The sequence below is a fragment of the Panthera leo genome, chromosome D3 (genome assembly GCF_018350215.1).
Source record: "Panthera leo isolate Ple1 chromosome D3, P.leo_Ple1_pat1.1, whole genome shotgun sequence".
Taxonomy (NCBI): domain Eukaryota; kingdom Metazoa; phylum Chordata; class Mammalia; order Carnivora; family Felidae; genus Panthera; species Panthera leo.
In genome coordinates this window covers 46,859,530-46,878,567 of record NC_056690.1, presented here as the reverse complement: position 1 = coordinate 46,878,567, position 19,038 = coordinate 46,859,530, and the positions used below count along the sequence as shown (strand labels likewise).

Sequence of the window (19,038 nt, the reverse complement as noted above, 5' to 3'; positions counted from 1 at the left end):
AGGGCAATAGCCGTTGTTTTTCAATATAGGTATATATAAAAAGTTTAACTTAATGTTTGGATCTATTTTAAGATAGAATGGAATCAATTATTCCATGATAGTTCTTAAGGAAGATGCTTTCTGTACATCATGGTGATGTTTTCTTTATCCATCTTTCAAAATGAACAGATAAAGAAAATGTGGAATATATATACAACGGAATACTACTAAGCGTTGTTGCCATTTGCAACAACGTGGATGGAACTACACTGTATTATGCTAAGCGAAATAAGTCAGAGAAAGACAGGTGTCATATGATTTCAATCATATGTGGAATTTAAGAAACAAAACAGATAAACAGGGGAAAGGAAAAATACAATAAAAACACAGAGGGAGGCAAACCATAAGAGACTCTTAAATACAGAGAACAAACTGAGGGTTACTGAAGGGGAGGTGAGTGGGGGGATGGGTTAAATGGGTGACAGGCATAAAGGAGGGCACCTGGGTGTCATGTGTAAGAGATGCATCACTGTGTTCTACTCCTGAAACCAAGACTACAGTGTATGTTAACTAACTTGAATTCAAATTAAAAAAAAAAAAGAATCAGTGTTCAAAAAAAAAAAATTCACTTTGAGAAATATGGAAATAATAATTGTGTGGCCCATCTTAGACATTAGGTAAATTTGAAAGTTCTCTTCTTTTGCAATAGAAAAAAAAAAAGATTAGCGTGGAATATCTTTCCGTTTATTTGTGTCTTCCCATTTCTTTCATTAATGTTTTGTAGTTTTCAATGTACAGGTCTTTCACTTCTTGGCTAAATTTATTCCTAGGTCTTTTATTCTTTTTGATTTAGTTATAAATGGGATTATTTTCTTAATTCCTTGCTCATATATTATAAGAATTAATACTGTTAATATATCCATACTACCCAAAGCAATCCACGGATTCCATGTAAATCCTATCAAAATTCCAGTGACATTTTTCACAGAAACAGAACAATTTTTCTAAGTGTATATTTATTTTTGAGAGAAAGAGATCACAAGCTGGGGAGGGGCAGAGAGAGAGAGGGAGATGCAGAATCTGAAGCAGGCTCTAGACACCAGGCTGTCAGCACAGAGCCCAATGCAGGGCTTGAACCCACAAACCGTGATATCATGACCTGAGCCGAAGTTGGACTCTCAACCAACTGAGCCACCCAGACGCCCCTAGAACAAACAGTTTTAGAATTGGTACGGAACCATGAAAGATCCAGAAGAGCCAAAGCAGTCTTGAGAAAGAAGAACAAAGCTGGAGGCATCACATTTGTTGATTTCAAACTATTTGACAAAGCTACGGTAATTAAAACAGTGTAGTATTGGCATAAAAACATGAAGGTAAGATGGATGGAACAGAACAGCCCAGAAATAAATCTATGCCTATATATATGGCCAGTTTATGAAAAAGGAGGCAAGAATATACAATGAGGAAAGGACAGTGTCTTCAGTAAATGATGTTGGGAAAGCTGGACAGCCACATGCAGAAGAATGAAACTGGACAGTTTCTTACCCAAGTTAACTCAAAATGGATCAAAGACTTGAATATAAGTCTATAAACTCCCTAGAAGAAAACATAAGTGATGAGGTCCTTGACATCGGTCTTGCTGAAGACTTTTTCAATCTAACATCAAAAGAAAAAGCAAAAAAAAAAAAAAGTGGGACCACATCAAACAAAAAACTTCTTACAGCAAAGGAAACCATCAACAAAATGAAAAAGCAACCTACAGAATGGAAGAAAGTATTAGCAAATCATATGTATCTGATAAGGGGTTAACATCCAAAATATATAAAGAACTCCTACAACTCAATGGCAAAACAAACAATTTGATTTAAAAATGGGCAGAGCGGACCTGAGTAGATATTCTTCCAAAGAACACACAGAGTTGGCCAACAGGTACATGAAAAAATGCTCTGCACCACTAATCATTAGGGAAATGCAAATCAAAACCATAGTGAGATACTGTTCCACACCTATTAGAATGACTAGTGTCAAAAAGACTAAAAAAAAACAAGTGTTGGTGAAGATGTGGGGAAAGGGGAACCCTTGTACACTGTTGGTGTGAATACAAACTTGTACAGCCATTCTGGAAAATAGTATGGAGATTCCTCAAATTAAAAACAGAACTACCACATTATCCAGCAATTCTACTTCTGGATATTTACCAAAGGAAATGAAGTGCCTATATGGAAGTGTCCATCCATGGATTAATAAAGAAAATGTGGGGAGGGTGTGTGTATGTGTGTGTATATACACCATATACAACACAATGGAGTATCAGCCATAAAAATAAATGAAATCTTGCCATTTGCACAACATGGATGGACTTTGAGGGCATTATGCTAAGTGAAATAAGTCAAAGACAAATACTATATGAGCTCTGTTACATGTGGAAATAAGTAAGTAAATAAATAAAAATTTACAATAACAACAAAAAAAAAAAAAGCCCTGGGGTACCTGGGTAGCTCAGTCAGTTGAGTGTCTGACTCTTGATTTTGGCTCAGGTCATGATCTCACAGCATGTGAGATCAAGCCCTGCGTCACACTCTGTGCTGACTTCACAGAGTCTGCTTGGGATTCTCTCTGCCTCTCCCCAGAAAATGCTTGCATTCTCCCTTCCCCTCCTTCCCTCCCTCCCTCCATCTCTCTCTCTCAAAAATAATAAATAAACGTTAAAAAAAAAAAAAAAAGCTCATACATACAGAAAGCAAATTGGTGGCTACCAATGGTACAAAGTAGGAGATGAAAGAAATGGGTGAACTGTTTTTGTTTTTCACTTAAATAAATTGAATAAATTTTTAAAAGAAAAAAGTTAGATTTAAATTCAAAGGTGGTTCCTCTTTTAGTTAAAATGGAATGAGCACCCTATAGTCTATCTTTTCTACTGATTTTAACTGGTCAGAAGACATAAAGCAACTATCTGAGGACTCTGAAGAGTAAAGAATCACAGACTGGGGAGAGAAATACGAACCTGAAGACCAATATGGCAGGTTCCTGGTTTTATTCACTCTACCCAACCACTGTCGCCTGGCTTACAGTCAGAGCAGCTCAGACCTTAGAACCAGACAGTGGAGGCAGACAAACAGTTTCAGAAGAAGCCATCTGTTTCTAGTTAGAACAGCTAAAAAGAGGCCTTTGCAGGATGTAGAAAGGAGGGAAAATCCTTTTTAGTTTTCTCTCCCAGCCTTGCCCCAGAGCAAGCTCCAGGTCCCACAGCTACATTCCTGGAGTGGCAGCAGCAGCCACAGAAGTACCTAAATCTCGGGAAAGGTCCTCCTTGGCCAGAGGAACTGGATAAAGGCCAAAGAGAGCGAGGAGAATCCCTGTTACTTTTTCTCTTTCTTTTCTCTTTGCCCCAGAGGAAGACTCACTTGTGGGGAATGCAAGACAGAGCAGGAACACTTTAAAACCCCAGCTTTCTAGGCAAAGGCCAGAGGAAAGACTCCTCTGGTATCTACAAGTATGGAGGGAGGAGGGAGATCAAGAAAGGGATCCCATTAAGCAGTGTATGAGTTCCAGGCTCATCCTTAACACTTATGCATTGCAGTGACCCGAAGTGGCACACCAAAGGCCTTTAGATCTGAACTGCTGTGTGGGATCAGTGCCCAGGTCCCCAACTGGCTATTGAGGGGAAATAATAGATCTGAATAGCACTACAAAGGCTACAAAATTAAACTGACACCACAATCAAAGGCAACAGAAACTGGGTTGGGACTTGTGACCTGAAATTATGTTAACAGTACAAACAAAAACAGTATTCTCCGGAACATTTTAAGGGGGCCCAGAATCTCCTATTATTAAAATGTCTAGAATACAATTCCAAAATCATTCGACCTACAAGGAAACAGGAAAATCTCAGTAACTCATGATGGAAAAGACAAACAATAGGCTCTAGCCCCAAGATGAGTCAGGTATTGAAATTCGTATCAAATACTTTAGAGCAGCTTTCATAACTGTGCCCCATGAGATAAACATGAACATGCTTAAAATGAATAGGAAGACATTTTAGCCAAGAAATAGAAGTATGTCTGGAAATTTTAATACTGAAAGTTATAGTGACAAGTACAAAAACTGAGATAAGCTGAATGGAATGAAGCTGATAAAGTATGTCCAGGGTCTGTATGAACACTACACAGTATTGATGAAAACAAAGGATATTTGGATAACGGAAGACAGACTGTTTCAGTATATTTGGAAGCCTTGATATAGTTAAGATGTCCATTCTCCCCTAATTGACCAATTAACAATATTAACAATCCAAATAATAAGTCCCAGGATGATTTTTTTGGTATACAGAAGTTGATTCCAAAATTTGTATGGAAAGGCAAATAAAAAAAGAATAGTCAAAACAATTTTGAAAAGGAAGAGCAGAATCGATGGCCTCCCATTTCCCAATTTTAAGACTTAACTCTAAAAATCAAGAGATCAAGAAACTGTGGTATTGGCAAGAGGGTAGAGATGTACATCATTGGAACAGGTCAGTTGAGAAATTGACTTATAGAAGTATGGTCAGTTGATTTGTAACTAAGGTGCAAACACAGTTCAGTGAAGGGTAGTCCTTTCTACAAATAGTGTAGAAACAATTTGACATGCGTATTTAAAAAATGAATCTCGGGGCGCCTGGGTGGCTCAGTCGGTTGAGCGTCCGACTTCTGCTCAGGTCATGATCTCGCGGTCTGTGAGTTCGAGCCCCACGTCCGGCTCTGTGCTGACAGCTCAGAGCTTGGAGCCTGCTTCAGATTCTGTGTTTCCCTCTCTCTGCCCCTCCCCCACTCATGCTCTGTCTCTCTCTGTCAAAAATAAACCTTTAAAAAAAAATGAATCTCAATTCCTATCTCCCACCTTATCCAAAAATGAACTCAAAATCATAGATTAAAATGTACAACTGTAAAGCTTTTGGAAGAAAACAGAAAATCTTTATGGCTTTGGATTAGGCACTGACCTCTTACAGATACATACCAAAGCACAATCTAGAAAAGGCAAAATTGATAAATTAGATTTTTATCAAAATGAAAAGTTTTTGCTTTGTGAAAGACACACTTCAGAAAATGAAGAAGAGAAGCTGTACATGGGTAAACATTTGCAAATCATATACCAACAAAGGACCTGTATCCAGGATATATAAAGAATTCTCAAAATTCAGCACTAAGACAATAGATAGAGCAACTCCGTAAGAAATTGGGCAAACAACATGAACAGATACCTCACCAAAAGATATACATAAGTGGCAAACACATGAGAAGATCTCAATTTGCCTTAGTCATTAGAGAAATACAAAGTTATAATCACAGCGAGATACCACTATACATCTATTAGAATGGCTAAAATAAAAATTTTTTAAACAGATAATACCAGCTCCTAACAAGGATTTAGTATAACGAAGTATTGTTGGTGGGAATATAAAGCGGTAGTCACCCTGGAGAGCAGTGTGGCAGTTTCTTATAAAGTTAACGATAGGTTTACCGTACAACTCAGCAGTCCCCTCCTATGTATTTATCTAGAGGATGAAAATTTATGTTGTCACAAAAGCCTGCACACAAATGTTTATAACAACAGTATTAATAACCATGAAAAACTGAACGTTCCTCAAAAAATTAAAAATACAACTACCATACGATCCAGTAATTGCACCACTGGATATTTACCAGAATACAAACACACGAATTGAAAGGGGTATATGTACCCCGTGTTTATTGTAGCATTCTGCACAATAGCCAGATTATGGAAGCAGCTCAAGTGTCCATCAGACGAATAGATGAAGAGATGTGTCTAAATTAATGTTATGCAGCCATAAAAAAGAATGAAATTTTGCCAATTGCAACGACATGGATGCATCTGGAGAGTATAATACTAAGCAAAATAAGCCAGTCAGAGGAAGACAGCTACCATATTATTTCACTCATATATGGAATTTAAAAAACAAAGGAAGAAAAGAAACCAAGCAATCAGACTCTTAACCATAGAGTACAAACTGATGGTTACCAGAGGGGTGGGGGGGTGGGAGCATGGGGGAAACAGGGGAAGGGGATTAAGAGTACACTTATGATGAGCACTGAGGAATATATGGAAGTGTTGAATCACTATACTGTACACCTGAAACCAATATAACACTGCATGTTAACCACACTGGAATTAAACTTTTTAAAATAAATTTTAAAAAATAACAATAATAATTGCTCAAAACTAAAAGCAACCCAAAGTCTTTCAGTGAGTGAGTGGTTAAATGTGGCACATCCATACAGTGGAATACTACTCAGAAATAACAGATTATTGATACATGGGATTTCAAATGCATCATAACAAATGAATCCCAAGAAGTTGCATAATATATCATGTCCTGTATATGGCATTTGGGGAAAGACAGTGGAGAACAGATGCACTGTATAAGGATGAGGGATGAATTAAGGATTCAGGAATTAGGTAGAAGGGAGACCTTGACTATACCAGGGGCATGAGTGAATTTGGGAGGCTGTGACTGATCTATGTTCCGATTGTGGTGGTTACAAAGGTCTATCCATGCATTAAAACTCCAAGAATAATATGCCAGCAAAAGTGAATTTTGCTATTTGTAAATGAAAAATACATGTAAAAAACACAAATGTATGAAGACGTGAAACAAATGTTTTCAAAAGGAAAGGATGTGTAAATTGGTGCTTATTGACCTAAATTTTTCTCTTTGGTGAGCTGGAAGGTACTCTTCTGGTTAGTCGTAAATAGACATTCATTTTTATTTTCCAACTCCAATTTTTTTTTTTTTTTTAATGTTCTCACCAAACTTTTGAATGCCTAAGATGAGGACAGGCATACATAGGAGGTATTGAAGGCCTGATTCCAGACTACTGCAGTAAAGCAAGTCGGATGAATTTTCTGGTTTCCCAGTGCATTTGGAACTTATGTGAGGTCTATATTATAGTCTTATTAAGTGCACAATAGCATTATATCTAAAAAAAAAAAAAAATCCAAATACATCTTATATCTTACTGCTAAAAATGCTAGCTGTTTGAGCTTTCAGTGAGTCATAATCACAGATCACCATAACATATGTAGCAATAAATGAAAAACTTTGAAATACCGTAAGAATTGCCAAAATGTGACCCAGAGACATGAAGTGAGCAAATGCTATTGTAAAAATTAGGCCAATAGACTTGCTCAATGCCTGGTGCCACAAACCTTCAATTTGAAGGAAAAAAAAAAAAGCCACAGTATCTGCCAAGTACAATAAAACAAGATACACTGGTATATACATAGTTTATTTGGAGTTCGGTGAAAGTTTAGGTTTTTCTCTTAAGCTTCTATATCCTTTTAAGAAACAACAAGAGTAGTTAGACAATAACCCATTTTATTGTGAGTTTACATCAATAGAGGTTTCAAAGTCTTAGAGCTTAGTTATCTCCAGCTGTCTGATTTGTTATCCTGAGTCACACTTTTGAGACTTTTTAAACAAAGTAACACTTCTCATTTATTTTTCTGGGCTTTGGGTTTTTTGTTTTTTAGACACAGTGAAGCATACACATGGACAAATCCTACCTGCTGCGTACATAACATCATCGTGGGTAAACTCTGGATTGAGCAGTACGGCAATGTGGAAATCACAAACCACAAGTAAGACGCTTTAGGGGGCTTATGTATCCGTTCAGCTGTCATCACCCCGTTCCGGTGGGGGTCTTTGTTTTTTTCAAAAGCTCTAGTAGAGCCTGATGATAATTTAAGAACCAGGCAGTTCGACCCTTGGGTAAATAGAAGCCCATCCATTTAATGAATGCAAGTTTCTGACCAGGGACGACTGGGCGAACTCTGAGCTTTTACAGATGAAATTGTAATTTCATCCTCAGTTCATTTTGCTTATAGTGCTTAGTTTGTATTATTTGCAGAGGAGGTGGGGTGGGGGGAACAGGAAAGTTAAAAAGAGCTGGGTTCAAAGCCTACTTTGTGACCTTGGGCAACTATCTTACTCAGCTCAGACTGCTCTAACAGACTGCCACGCAAACCAGCTGGCTTAAACAGTAGAAATTTATTTCTCGCAGTTCTGGAGGCTAAGAAGTCCAAGATCAGGATGCTGACAGCTTTGATGTCTGGTGCAGGCTTTCTCCCTGGTTCGCAGGGGCCATCTCCTCGCATCCTGACATAGTGGACACAGCTCATGTCTCGTGTCTTTTAAAAGGGCACTAATTTCATTCGTGAGGACTCTACCCTCGTGACTGAATTACCTCCAGAGACCGTCACTTTGGGAGTTAGGGCTTTGACATGTGAATTTGGGGAGACACAGACATTGACTCCATAGCAGCACATCTCTTGTTCTTTATGAACCCTGCTCACCTTTCTTAATGGTGGGTCCAGTACTAATTGAGGATTAGTCGTAACAACCACTGTGTGGAGCCTGACATGTGTTAGAAAATCAGTAAACAGCAACTGCTTTAGAAAGGTCACCTTCCTCATTATTCTCTACTGCTGCTTCTGTGGTGAATGGTCATCTGAGCTTAATATCTTCTTCACAGGACTGGGGACAAATGTGTGTTGAATTTTAAGCCATGCGGCCTTTTTGGTAAGGAATTACATAAAGTCGAAGGCTACATTCAAGATAAAAGGTAAAGTGTCCATTTTAGGTGTTGGGTAGTATAGGTGTCATTTGCTAACTAAAATGTCAGTATTAAAATCTGCCATAACCTAGGAAACAAACATTTCAGTGAGTTGAAAATTTTTTCTTCTACAAGGAAAGGTCTGTTTCTTTAAAGAATCTGATTCATAATCATTTTCATGGTAAGATTCAGTTACAGCAAAACACGGCTTTAATTGTTGGCTGAATATCAATGTCTCTCGACAGCAAGAAGAGGCTCTGTGCCCTCTATGGGAAGTGGACCGAGTGCTTGTACAGTGTGGACCCCGCCACTTTTGATGCTTACAAAAAAAACGACAAGAAAAATACTGAAGAGAAGAAAAACAGCAAACAGGTGAACATGCTGTAAGGTGGTACCGGAGGAATCCCTGGGCTTTTGAATTTGTACTAATCGTTCTGGAGGCGGCCCGTTATTGGGTCACAGTGTGATCTTTTTTTTTCTGGTTGCTAACGCGTGTGATTTTTCTCCTCAGATCTTCTTTGTTTAATTGAGGTAGATTTGACAGACATCCTTGAATCTTTTGAATGAACAGATAACCTGCCCCAGTAGCAACTGTGCGGCATAAGCTTCATGGAGTACGGCCGCGTGCTACTCTTGTGGCTGTGTGAGGTTATGCGTGAGGCGTTGATTACTCGAATTCACATAGCTTTGGAAAGTGGGAGTTCATCTTGGGACGGATGTTCCTTTCCTTCTTTCTGTTTATGTGCGTTAGAAGTTGAGATCAGGGGCGCCTGGGTGGCTCAGTCGGTCAAGCGTCGACTCTTGGTTTCGGCTCAGGTCATGAGCTCACAGTCTGTGTTCGAGCCCCGCGTTGGGCTCCTTGCCCCTCTGTTGCTTGAGTGCGCTTGCTCTCTTACTCTCTCAAAAAATATAAAAATTTTTTCTAAAAAGGAAGTTGAGATCATTTGAATGTTTAAAATTTCCTCCAAAATTATTTCCTACATTTTCCTGCCTGTTAGCAGTTTTGTTGCTCTCGCTCTTGCGTGGGCACTCTCTCTGTCTCTGTCTCTGTCTCTCTCTCTCTCTCTCTCTTTCGTGTCTAAACCACTGAAGTTAAGACCAGTGCAGTTAAGGGAGTCATTCCCCACTCACCTTTCTTCCTCATGAGACTGTTCATTTCCCACATGGAGGGCACACAGCTGCTTGTCCCGGGGCCCAAGGAGGCTCTCGTGTTCGGCGCGCTCCTGTTCCTTTCCTTCAGTCAGAGGAGCAGAGGGCTAAAGAAAGAGTGCACGTGTTCCGACAGGAGATATTTGAGGACTGGTTGCTTTCCGGGAGCTGGCGGGGTAGTTAAGAGCACAAGCTCTGGGTAGAAACCCTCCCCAACACCGAGGAGTGGGTAGAGTCAGGTTTCGTGCCTTCTCCCTGGCCTTCATGTGTGAAACGGGGATACTACTGGTACCTGCTTTGTCAGGTGAGTTGACGACTGCTGGAAAGGGCTCGGAGTAATACCTGCTCATAGTCAAGACCACTAAATACCAAGGTCCCTCTGCTCAGAGCACGTGGGCGTGCCAGGGGCCGAGCACCAGCAAGCAGGCAGGCTCCCTGGCTCCCCTCGCGGGAACCTCGTGCTTGTGAAAGTTAAGAAGCCCCAATCCTCCTCAAAAATAGGTGTAGTTTTTAGTGAGTTTCTTTGTAATTAAGTTAACCATGGTCCTGAGGCAGAAGGAGTTTTATTAAAATGTCCCGGCATGCCGCTCTGCTGTGGCTTTGACTCTTCTCTTTTTATCTCCCTGCATCTCCGGGCACTGTTCTGCTCTTCTCCTCACACCCCACGTCTGTCCCGCCTGCCTTTCCTTCCTTCTGGGAGATGTGCTGATGCTTCTCCACAGCTGTTACAGGACCGAGGGGGCCAGAGAAGGAAATGCTCCAGGACACCGGGAGCCCTGGCGGTCACTCGGGCCAGTACGAGGCCACTTGGCAAAGACACGCACTTGCCAACGTACGTGGCATCCACCCTCCTTTACGGAGTTGGGGCAGAGGACCACGGACATTGGCAGCATCCCAGAAGATGTCCCTCATGTCCCGTGAATCCTGCCAGTCTTTGTAGATCAGTGCTCTTGGAGAGCGAGATTATTCTCACCCACTCGTGCCTTGTCCACTTCCCCTTCCTGTGTGCACGGAGCTGCTGCAGGCCCATGTACCTGAGCGCATTCAGGTGCCAGGGCAAGTTTGTCGTCATCGGTGCTGTCGCCTCCCTGCTGCTGTTTTGTAAGCCGTATGTTGGCTGAAGTATCTCGGTGACTGTGTGACACTGGGGGTATTACCTAACCTTCCAAAGGCGTGAAGTCCGTGTACCTACAGAGCTGCGGAGCTCCTGTGTCCTTATAGGTTTATTACGGAAGGATCAGCACCTCGAGAGCTTCTGGCACGGTCTGCCCGTGCGGGATAGCCAGAGGAATCGTTCGTTTCCTCATTAGCCTAACATCCGTTTAAATTCTCTTTTTATTGAATGCTTTTAGGATCCCTACTGGTTTTGTGTCTTTGATCCATTTTAGTTAACTGCCCCAAGAATTTAACCTTTTCTTATTCTCATAATGCTCCAGTAAATATTCCAGCAAATTACTTTTCTTTAAAAAAAAAAAAAAAAATTAAAAAAGCTTTAGGAAGAATAAGACACTATAGTAAAGAGTGCTGATGAGAGTAGTGCTACCTTAGCGCACATAACACTAGCTGGCACAGCACACACAAAGCTCAGGGCCTCCTAGCCCCTGGTCAGCAAGTGTTTGTGGACTCCCTGCACCGCTGGAGAGAGTCCCGGCTCCCCTGTTCCCCCACCCCCCCGCACCGCTCAGTCTATGCGGGAAACCGTGGTTATTTTACAATTTTTAAGTGTACTGTTGTAAAACGTTTTAATTTTGTCCATCGGTTGGCTCTTCTAGATGAGCACTTCTGAGGAGTCGGACGAGATGCCAATGCCAGATTCTGAAAGTGTGTTTGTGATCCCTGGAAGTGTTCTCCTGTGGCGAATAGCCCCACGGCCTCCAAACTCTGCCCAGGTGAGACGGGGCTGCTTCGGTGCCGAGAGCGTGCCTTCCAGGCACGTGCAGGGCCAGCCCAGCCAGACCACAGAAGGGTGCGGCCTGTCGCCCCAGTGCTCCTCAGCCGTCCCTCTGCTGGCTTCTGTCTGCCAGTTTCCCTTGTCACCTGAGACTCTGCGTTCATGCCGTCGGTCCCTTCTGGGGTATGGCTGGGAAGATGTCGGGGTGGAACTCTTAGGGGCTTCTTTAATGATAACTCAGGAGTAAGACTGGCTCTCGTCAAATACAGGCTGGTACAAATACTTCAGTAGTAAGCCCCCAGATCCAGTGAGTTATGATTTTAATGAAGTAAAAAGGACATCAATGTGGCTTATAGTTCAAGTTGACGGTGATGGAGGATATTCATCGTGTGCAGCCTGCGTGGGGATCTCTCTGGGACAGACACCCCAGGTGGGGCAGAGTTGAGTGAAAATGCTGAAGACAAAGTGGTCAAGAAGGCGGGCCATCATTACCGCAGACTCAGGGAGTCATTGTCAAGTCATTGTGTCTTCAGGGGCTTTCGGGTTGCAGTACGCCTTGCTACATGTTAATTTGAACATTTTTGCTGCTTTTCAGATGTATAACTTTACTAGCTTTGCAATGGTTTTGAATGAAGTAGACAAGGAAATGGAGAGCGTGATTCCTAAGACAGACTGCAGGTTACGGCCTGACATCAGAGCCATGGAGAATGGAGAAATAGGTAACGAGTGTCTGGTGGTGAAATGGTGTAGATAGATGTGGGGGAGGGGGTCGTGTGATCAGTAGCATCATTGTGATGGTACGAGCATTTTTAGTCTGAATTCAATATAAATTCAGTAGCTTTCATTTAAAATTTGGAAATCTGAGGTAGACTTTAGTAGCTTAGATTCATTATTTCAGTGATCCTCCCTGACGGTTTAATATTCTACATATGGCCAGAGGCATGTCTTAAATGTCAGAGGGGAATTTGAGAAAATAATAGCATCGTTATCAACTTTAAACTATATTCTAATTATTTCACTGTATGTTTAAGAACCCAAATAATACCTCGTGAGCCTCAAAGAAGAGTGTGGCCTCAGTTAATTACAACATTTTTACCTGATGTTAAATCTGTTCTAAATCAGTGGTTCTCAAAAGGGAAGCACCCCCCCCCCCCCCCCCGAGGATGTGCGGCAGTGTCCGGAGAGTTTGTCACGTCTGGGGAACTGCTGCTGGCCATCTAGTGGCTAGAAGCTGGGGGTGCTGCCAGAGGTCCTGCAGCTCGCAGGACGCCCCACAAGCACCCCGGCAGTGTGATGATGTGTCGGGGACACTAGGGTCCAAAAGCCCTGTTCTAACCACATGCCCTAATGCTGTCCTTGAATGATCAGTGAGACAGGATTTTTGAAAATTGTTTGAATTTCTTATGAATAGAATCTGAAGCTCTGTGAGGTCTCACCAAGGATTAAGAAAATTTCACATTGATTCAGTTTTTCCACCCAATTTTCCATTGAAGCTTTTGAACATAATTATTTTGGCCTTAAGAATAAGCAGGTTCTTGGGGCGCCTGGGTGGCTCAGTCGGTTGGGCGTCTGACTTCGGCTCAGGTCATGATCTCACGGTCCATGGTTTGAGCCCCGCGTCGGGCTCTGTGCTGACAGCTCAGAGCCTGGAGCCTATTTCAGATTCTGTGCCTCCCTCTTTCTCTGACCCTCCCCTGTTCATGCTCTCTCTCTTTCTGTCTCAAAAATAAATAAATGTTAAAAAAAATTTTTTTAAAAAGAATAAGCAGGTTCTTTTTTTTTTTTTTTTTTTTAATGTTTACTTATATTTGAGAGAGAGACAGAGTGCGAGCAGGGGAAGGACAGAGAGAGAGGGAGACACAGAATCCAAAGCAGGCTCCAGGCTCTGACCTGTCAGCACAGAGCCTGACATGGGGCTTGAACTCACAGATGGTGAGATCATGGCCTGAGCCGAAGTCGGACACTCAACCGACTGAGCCACCTGGATGCCCCAAGATTAGTAGGTTCTTTTGGTAAATGCAGAAGCTGTTCAGGACTAGACTGTAGAAAGAGATGACTGGGCCTTGAGTGACCCCTCTGCCTCTCACTACCTTGGGTGTGTGTGAAAATTTTAACGTAATGTTTGTTTTCTAATAAGACAGAGATCGTGTGAATACATGTAGATGGTGCTCGTCCAAAACGTCACTGTGCTTAGTACTGTGCCCGGCAGGCTCTACCTGGAGAATAACGGTTTTCCATTAATGTTCATACCTTAGATCAAGCTAGTGAAGAAAAAAAACGACTTGAGGAAAAACAAAGAGCAGCCCGCAAAAACAGGTCCAAGTCGGAGGAGGACTGGAAGACAAGGTGCGTGTGGGGCACCCCAGGCTGTTGTGGGGGGCAGGGCACTCAGATGCAGATCTGCTAAGCCAGGCCTGACACAAGCCCTGCCAGTGTTCCCAGGTGTGAGAGAAAAGCGGCAAGACTTGCATGTGTGACACAGGAAAGGGACTATCTGGAAATTAAGGTTACAATATTGCCACACAATTAACTGGAGGTGAGTCGTTTAAGCCAACCGTCTGCCTTCCTTGTCTGGCCACGTCCTGCCCTTTTCGTTATTGTAAGAGGGAAGGTAAAATCTGGAATTAACAGATTTTGGCATGAAAGTAGGTTTGGAGCTATTTTCTTATAGTACACGTGAGTGAACGTACAGGGCCGTTTGCTTATATGTTTATCATGTGTCCAAGATATTTAGACAGTGCCTTTATTCTTCCAAACACAAGGGATTAGACATGTACCAGAAATACAATATGTATAAAGTAACCTTGGATACCATTCAGAAATAGAAAGTGGCCATAAAATTTCTAAGTTTTGAACTTTTTTTTTAAAGAGAAGTTTTCAGAGTCCCTGTATTGAGTAATAGAATCACTTGGAAACAGGAATAGAATAAAAACATTTTCTACGTTTGTATCACATGATAGAAACCATTGTCCCATAACTCGGTTATTAAATGAGTTGCAGAGCCAATATGGGTGTACTTTTGCAAGCATTTCAGTAGACATTGGTAGCCCTTTTGCATCTGAGAAATAGATAATTATTAGAACTAGAAATGACCTTAGATTTCATCCAGTCTAAGTGTTTTTTGGACGTGGTTAGCATAAAAAGTTTTTTTGCCAATGAATGTATAAAGAATCTCCAAATACAGGATGTGTGGAACCAGAGCTGCGGTGGTCGGGTGAGGAGTAGGGGCAGGACCTTGGCCACCCCTCACCTTCTTCCACCCTGTACGTTCCCCAGCTCCCTAAAACTCCGTGGAATACAGTTTGGAAAGTGGCCCAGAAATCCCTTTGTTGTTCAGAGGAAAACAAATGCTGGTGTATTTCATTTAGGGGACTTGCTCATGGCACACTGCTAGTGAGCCGCAGGCCTGTGATTAGAACCCTCCACCTTCATTAATCCTTAAGGAAAAGCTACATTGCTTTCCTGTGATCCCTTTTGAAAAGACTTGACTCATTTTATCATAATTTCTAGTCTCTTTTTGCAGAAAACCCCACTTTTATACTATATTTCTCATTATTAACTCCTTTATTTTTCTGGTCGTGTTTTCAGGTGTACAATGTAAGCGAAAAGTCCACTAAGAATTTTTACTGTCAAAGTCATAGCATTCAGAAAGTAATGAGCTTTAAATAGCTCTGTAGTCGCCTGAAAATAAAACGAGGGGCCGCGTTTGTGGGCTACAATTTGACGCCTCTCTACCACACTGTCTCTTAGCATCAGTAGTACTTATATGAATGTACCTCTTTAAAATGATCCTATCGACCCTTTGTCCAAAGAATATGTGCTTTGAGCTCTTTTTTAGTGGAGGTGGGAAGAGTGCACACTCACGGACTTGACTCTTCTCAGGATTGACGATGTGTGTTGGAAAGGCGTGGTTCAGTTTGACTAGGGTAGGATGGGGCAGGACAGTTTATAAAGGAACATTCTCTGCTGGGTTAGAGCTAACTAGCCTTCAGAGTTATCAAACCCGGAAACTTATTAAAATCCGTCTCAAATTCCTCCGCGCTAAAAGCTGGCATTCCTGCTAATACTGGTTTCACTCGAAGAGACGATAGGCTCCCAAATTTTTGGCTGTCAGCTATGGCCCCTGCTTTTGAAAAGGCCTGCTTGTAATCCTGACCTATTTTCCTAGAGGAAATCAGTGTGGTACAGGGAGGAGGTAGAGGGACCGGTGAGAGAGGATTTTTAAGAGGAGGGAGGCGGGCGATGTGATGAGGCCAAAAAAATTGATGAGGCTGTCTCCCTGATCATCTGAGCATCATGCAGAATTCACATTTTATAGAATGCTACGTTCCTGATTCAGACCTGCAGACGCCGTAGACTCCAAAATACTAAAAGCACAGAAATCTTACCTTCCTCTTCCATGTGACCTGTGCCTAAAATGTGTGAGTTTAGGACAAATTAACTGGACTTTGTGGTCTCTGTGTGTGAGCGGAGGTTTCCAGACACGAGTGCTCAAAATTAGAGCTAGCGGTTGAGGGGGAGACTCTAATCCCATGCATCAGACCGTCAACTCTGAGGTGTGCTCATCTCCAGTGTGGCGTTCGGACCCTGTCCAAGAGCAGGCGGGCCCTAAGGGGGGCTTGCAGTCCTGGTCTTCAGAGAACTTGGCTTACCCCATGGCACCATGGCCTGAGGCTTGGATTATTTTTTAAATTATTTTTTACTTGATTTGGATTTTCCTGCTTTTCTGAAGTGCTTGACTTTGCTAAGCCTAACTGCAAAAGTGCTTTTACTGCTTGGACTTTTGAGACCAAAAGGTGTGTAACTATATACTTCATACTGTTAGAATTTTGTGACTTTGATCAAATAACAGGTTTTTAAGTTATATTTCCAGTCTGCTTAACTTAACCAAATCTGATCTATCTTGATCATTTAAAGTAGACTCAAATTTTCTAAGTAGGAAAAAGTCCCAAAAACTGAATAGAGAATTTAGATATTAATATTCTAGAAAATGTGGTCTAATGCACATTTACTTTGTGGTCCTCCAAGGAATCTGCCTAATCTGAAGCAGTCTTTTCTCTTAGAGCATTTTGTGCTACTGTAGGGATAATAGGGACATTTGAGACTTACCCAACACATGTAACTTCATTTTGTTAAAAAAAATTTTTTTAATGTGACACAAATTTGTGAACCTTTTGAGCAAGTAATTTTGCATTTCCATCACCTGAAGAACACTTGGGGCTATCGGAAACAGTGATGTGATGTTTTTTAAAGGGTAAGAAAATGATTAGGGCACCTCTGTGCAGAACTAGAAAAGACAGATACGGATGTTAACTGCTAGATGCAACCTAAGAATTCGTATTAGCCTGGAGAAAATGGAGACCTAGGAAGGTGAGGACTAGTCTCAGCGGATTAGGTGTGGCACAGTAGATTGGAAAGATCATGGTCTTTAAAATCAGACGTCTCTGACATTCCACTTCTGCTTTGAGTTTACGGGGCATCATCTCTGAAGCCAGTAGCTTACCTGTTATTCTGGTATGTTGTCAAAGTTCATAAAAGTTCGTTTCCTTGTCCTAATTCCTTAAACCTTAAAAAAAAAAAAAAAAAAGCCTCCTGGTGGAAGATAATGTGGCTAGAGAGTGAACAATTAGACAAATAGTATTGTTCTTATCCCATCAGACAGAAGATCCTACTTCTGTTGAGTACTCTTGCTGAATGCTGTGAAAAAACTCACGAACCTTTTGTGTGGTATCATCCTATCTTTTGGACTCCTACTCTCTATAGTATATAGGCGGTCTCTAAAAACAATAGGACTTCTTTAAAAGTCTCTTTGGAAATCCGTAACTCAGGGCGAAGTGGCAGGTACCCTGTGATTTCAGCTTCCCCCATCAATCTTGTGCTTTCTTTTTAAACAGGTGGTTCCATCAAGGTCCTAATCCCTACAATGGAGCACAGGACTGGCTTTACTCGGGCAGCTACTGGGACAGAAACTACTTCAATTTGCCTGACATTTATTAAAATGCACACAAGTCAGGGTGTTTGGCTAATCTAAAAATAAGTCTTAAACCTATGTTTTTAAATTTTTTCCTTGGTTTCTACTCATCTTTTAAAAAAAGAAAAAACCTGCTCTGAGATAACTTGCATTTCACTCAACAAAAGTAGGGCATGAGGTGATATTGGTGAGGAAAGTCAGGAAAAATGGGTAATTTTGCTATCCAAACTTACTTCTTTGGAACACTGTTTTAGAGAGGTAAGAGAAACTGTGTGGAGAAAATGCTTTTTATGGTTGCTGTTGCCATATCTACTGAAAGTTTATACCCAACTGTAACTTTAGCTTTATGGAATTATATAGTAGTCCCAAATCAAGTTATTTTGAATATTTTTATGCTGTCATGCTTGAATGTTTTAGATGTGACTTTGAAATGTTTAGAACTCTTCTATACAATGTTAATGTGCTCAAATGTAGAGAAGGTTATGTCATTGTGTAAAGACTACGTTAAAAAGATGGCTTTTCTTCGTACTAATCCTCTCAATTTTACCTCTTCCCACTTCCAAAAAGAAAAACTTGTTCCTGATTTGAAAATTCTAAAAAATTAAACTGGAAAAGGTATTTTAGTGCTCTGAATTTACTTTTACAATTTTCTGTAATCATGGTCCTTAGAATTAAAAGGTGTTTGAATTGAAAATTCGTATAAAATCTAGTTCACAAAAATGCCCTAGAAATAGATTCTAATCACCATCATTACATAATGACAAACCTTTATAAATGCTTCAACTTTTGTGGCAAAGGCCACCTGAGACGTGAAGTTGCACTCATGTATTATAAGTACCAAACTACACAATAGGGGGTCTTGTGCATTGCAAGTACGTAAGGCCCCCGTGTACTTAAAATCTGTATGGAGACCTACTATACAGTAGCTTTGCCCCTTTCATTGGGGTACATTAATCTAATGGTATTTATCCACCCAACCCTGGACTGAGATCTTGCTCCAAGGGGCTTTAGGTAGCTGCCAGTAAATTATTTTAATTGCTGTCTTGAAGTTAACAAGTGTTACAATGAAATAATCTACCTGATGCTAAATAAAGGCTTTAGAATGTTCCCCAAAAGTGTGGTTTCTTAAACTTTCAAATATACTGATGTTGGCAATTGGTAGGATCCTAAATTATCGAGTGCCCGTGCACAGAGCCCTCGTGGTCCTGCCGTCCGTGGGGCCACAGAGCTAACCAGCACAGGCTCAGGAGGCAGTCAGCACTGGGGAGTGTTATCTGGGTAAATACAGTATTACACTGAAGTGCCCCCTGTATTCCCCTGGTGTGCACACCAAACATGGACTTCCCAAGTGGGAATGCCCACCTAGGAAATGTGTGAGGAGAGGTGTTAATAGAGTGGGAGTTTTTTCTTCTACGGTGTATATACAGAGTTGGAAAAGG

General features: G+C 41.3%; 1 protein-coding gene across 6 annotated transcripts in view; it reads left to right on the top strand.

The window, feature by feature from the left end:
• OSBPL1A (oxysterol binding protein like 1A) overlaps window positions 1-18,762 on the top strand; it is a 243,168-nt gene extending 224,406 nt beyond the window's left edge. For 3 of the 6 annotated variants that reach the window (XM_042909432.1, XM_042909433.1, XM_042909434.1), the window contains 7 exons: window positions 7,507-7,614; window positions 8,508-8,597; window positions 8,834-8,960; window positions 11,510-11,626; window positions 12,224-12,347; window positions 13,884-13,974; window positions 17,523-18,756. In XM_042909432.1, the coding sequence (XP_042765366.1) occupies window positions 7,507-7,614; window positions 8,508-8,597; window positions 8,834-8,960; window positions 11,510-11,626; window positions 12,224-12,347; window positions 13,884-13,974; window positions 17,523-17,625 (760 nt within the window). In that variant the 3' untranslated portion in view covers window positions 17,626-18,756. Of the gene's footprint in view, window positions 1-7,506; window positions 7,615-8,507; window positions 8,598-8,833; window positions 8,961-11,509; window positions 11,627-12,223; window positions 12,348-13,883; window positions 13,975-17,522 lie in introns of all 6 variants that reach the window. The other 3 variants (XM_042909430.1, XM_042909431.1, XM_042909435.1) reach the window with 2 other exon arrangements.
• Window positions 18,763-19,038: the final 276 nt, after the last annotated feature.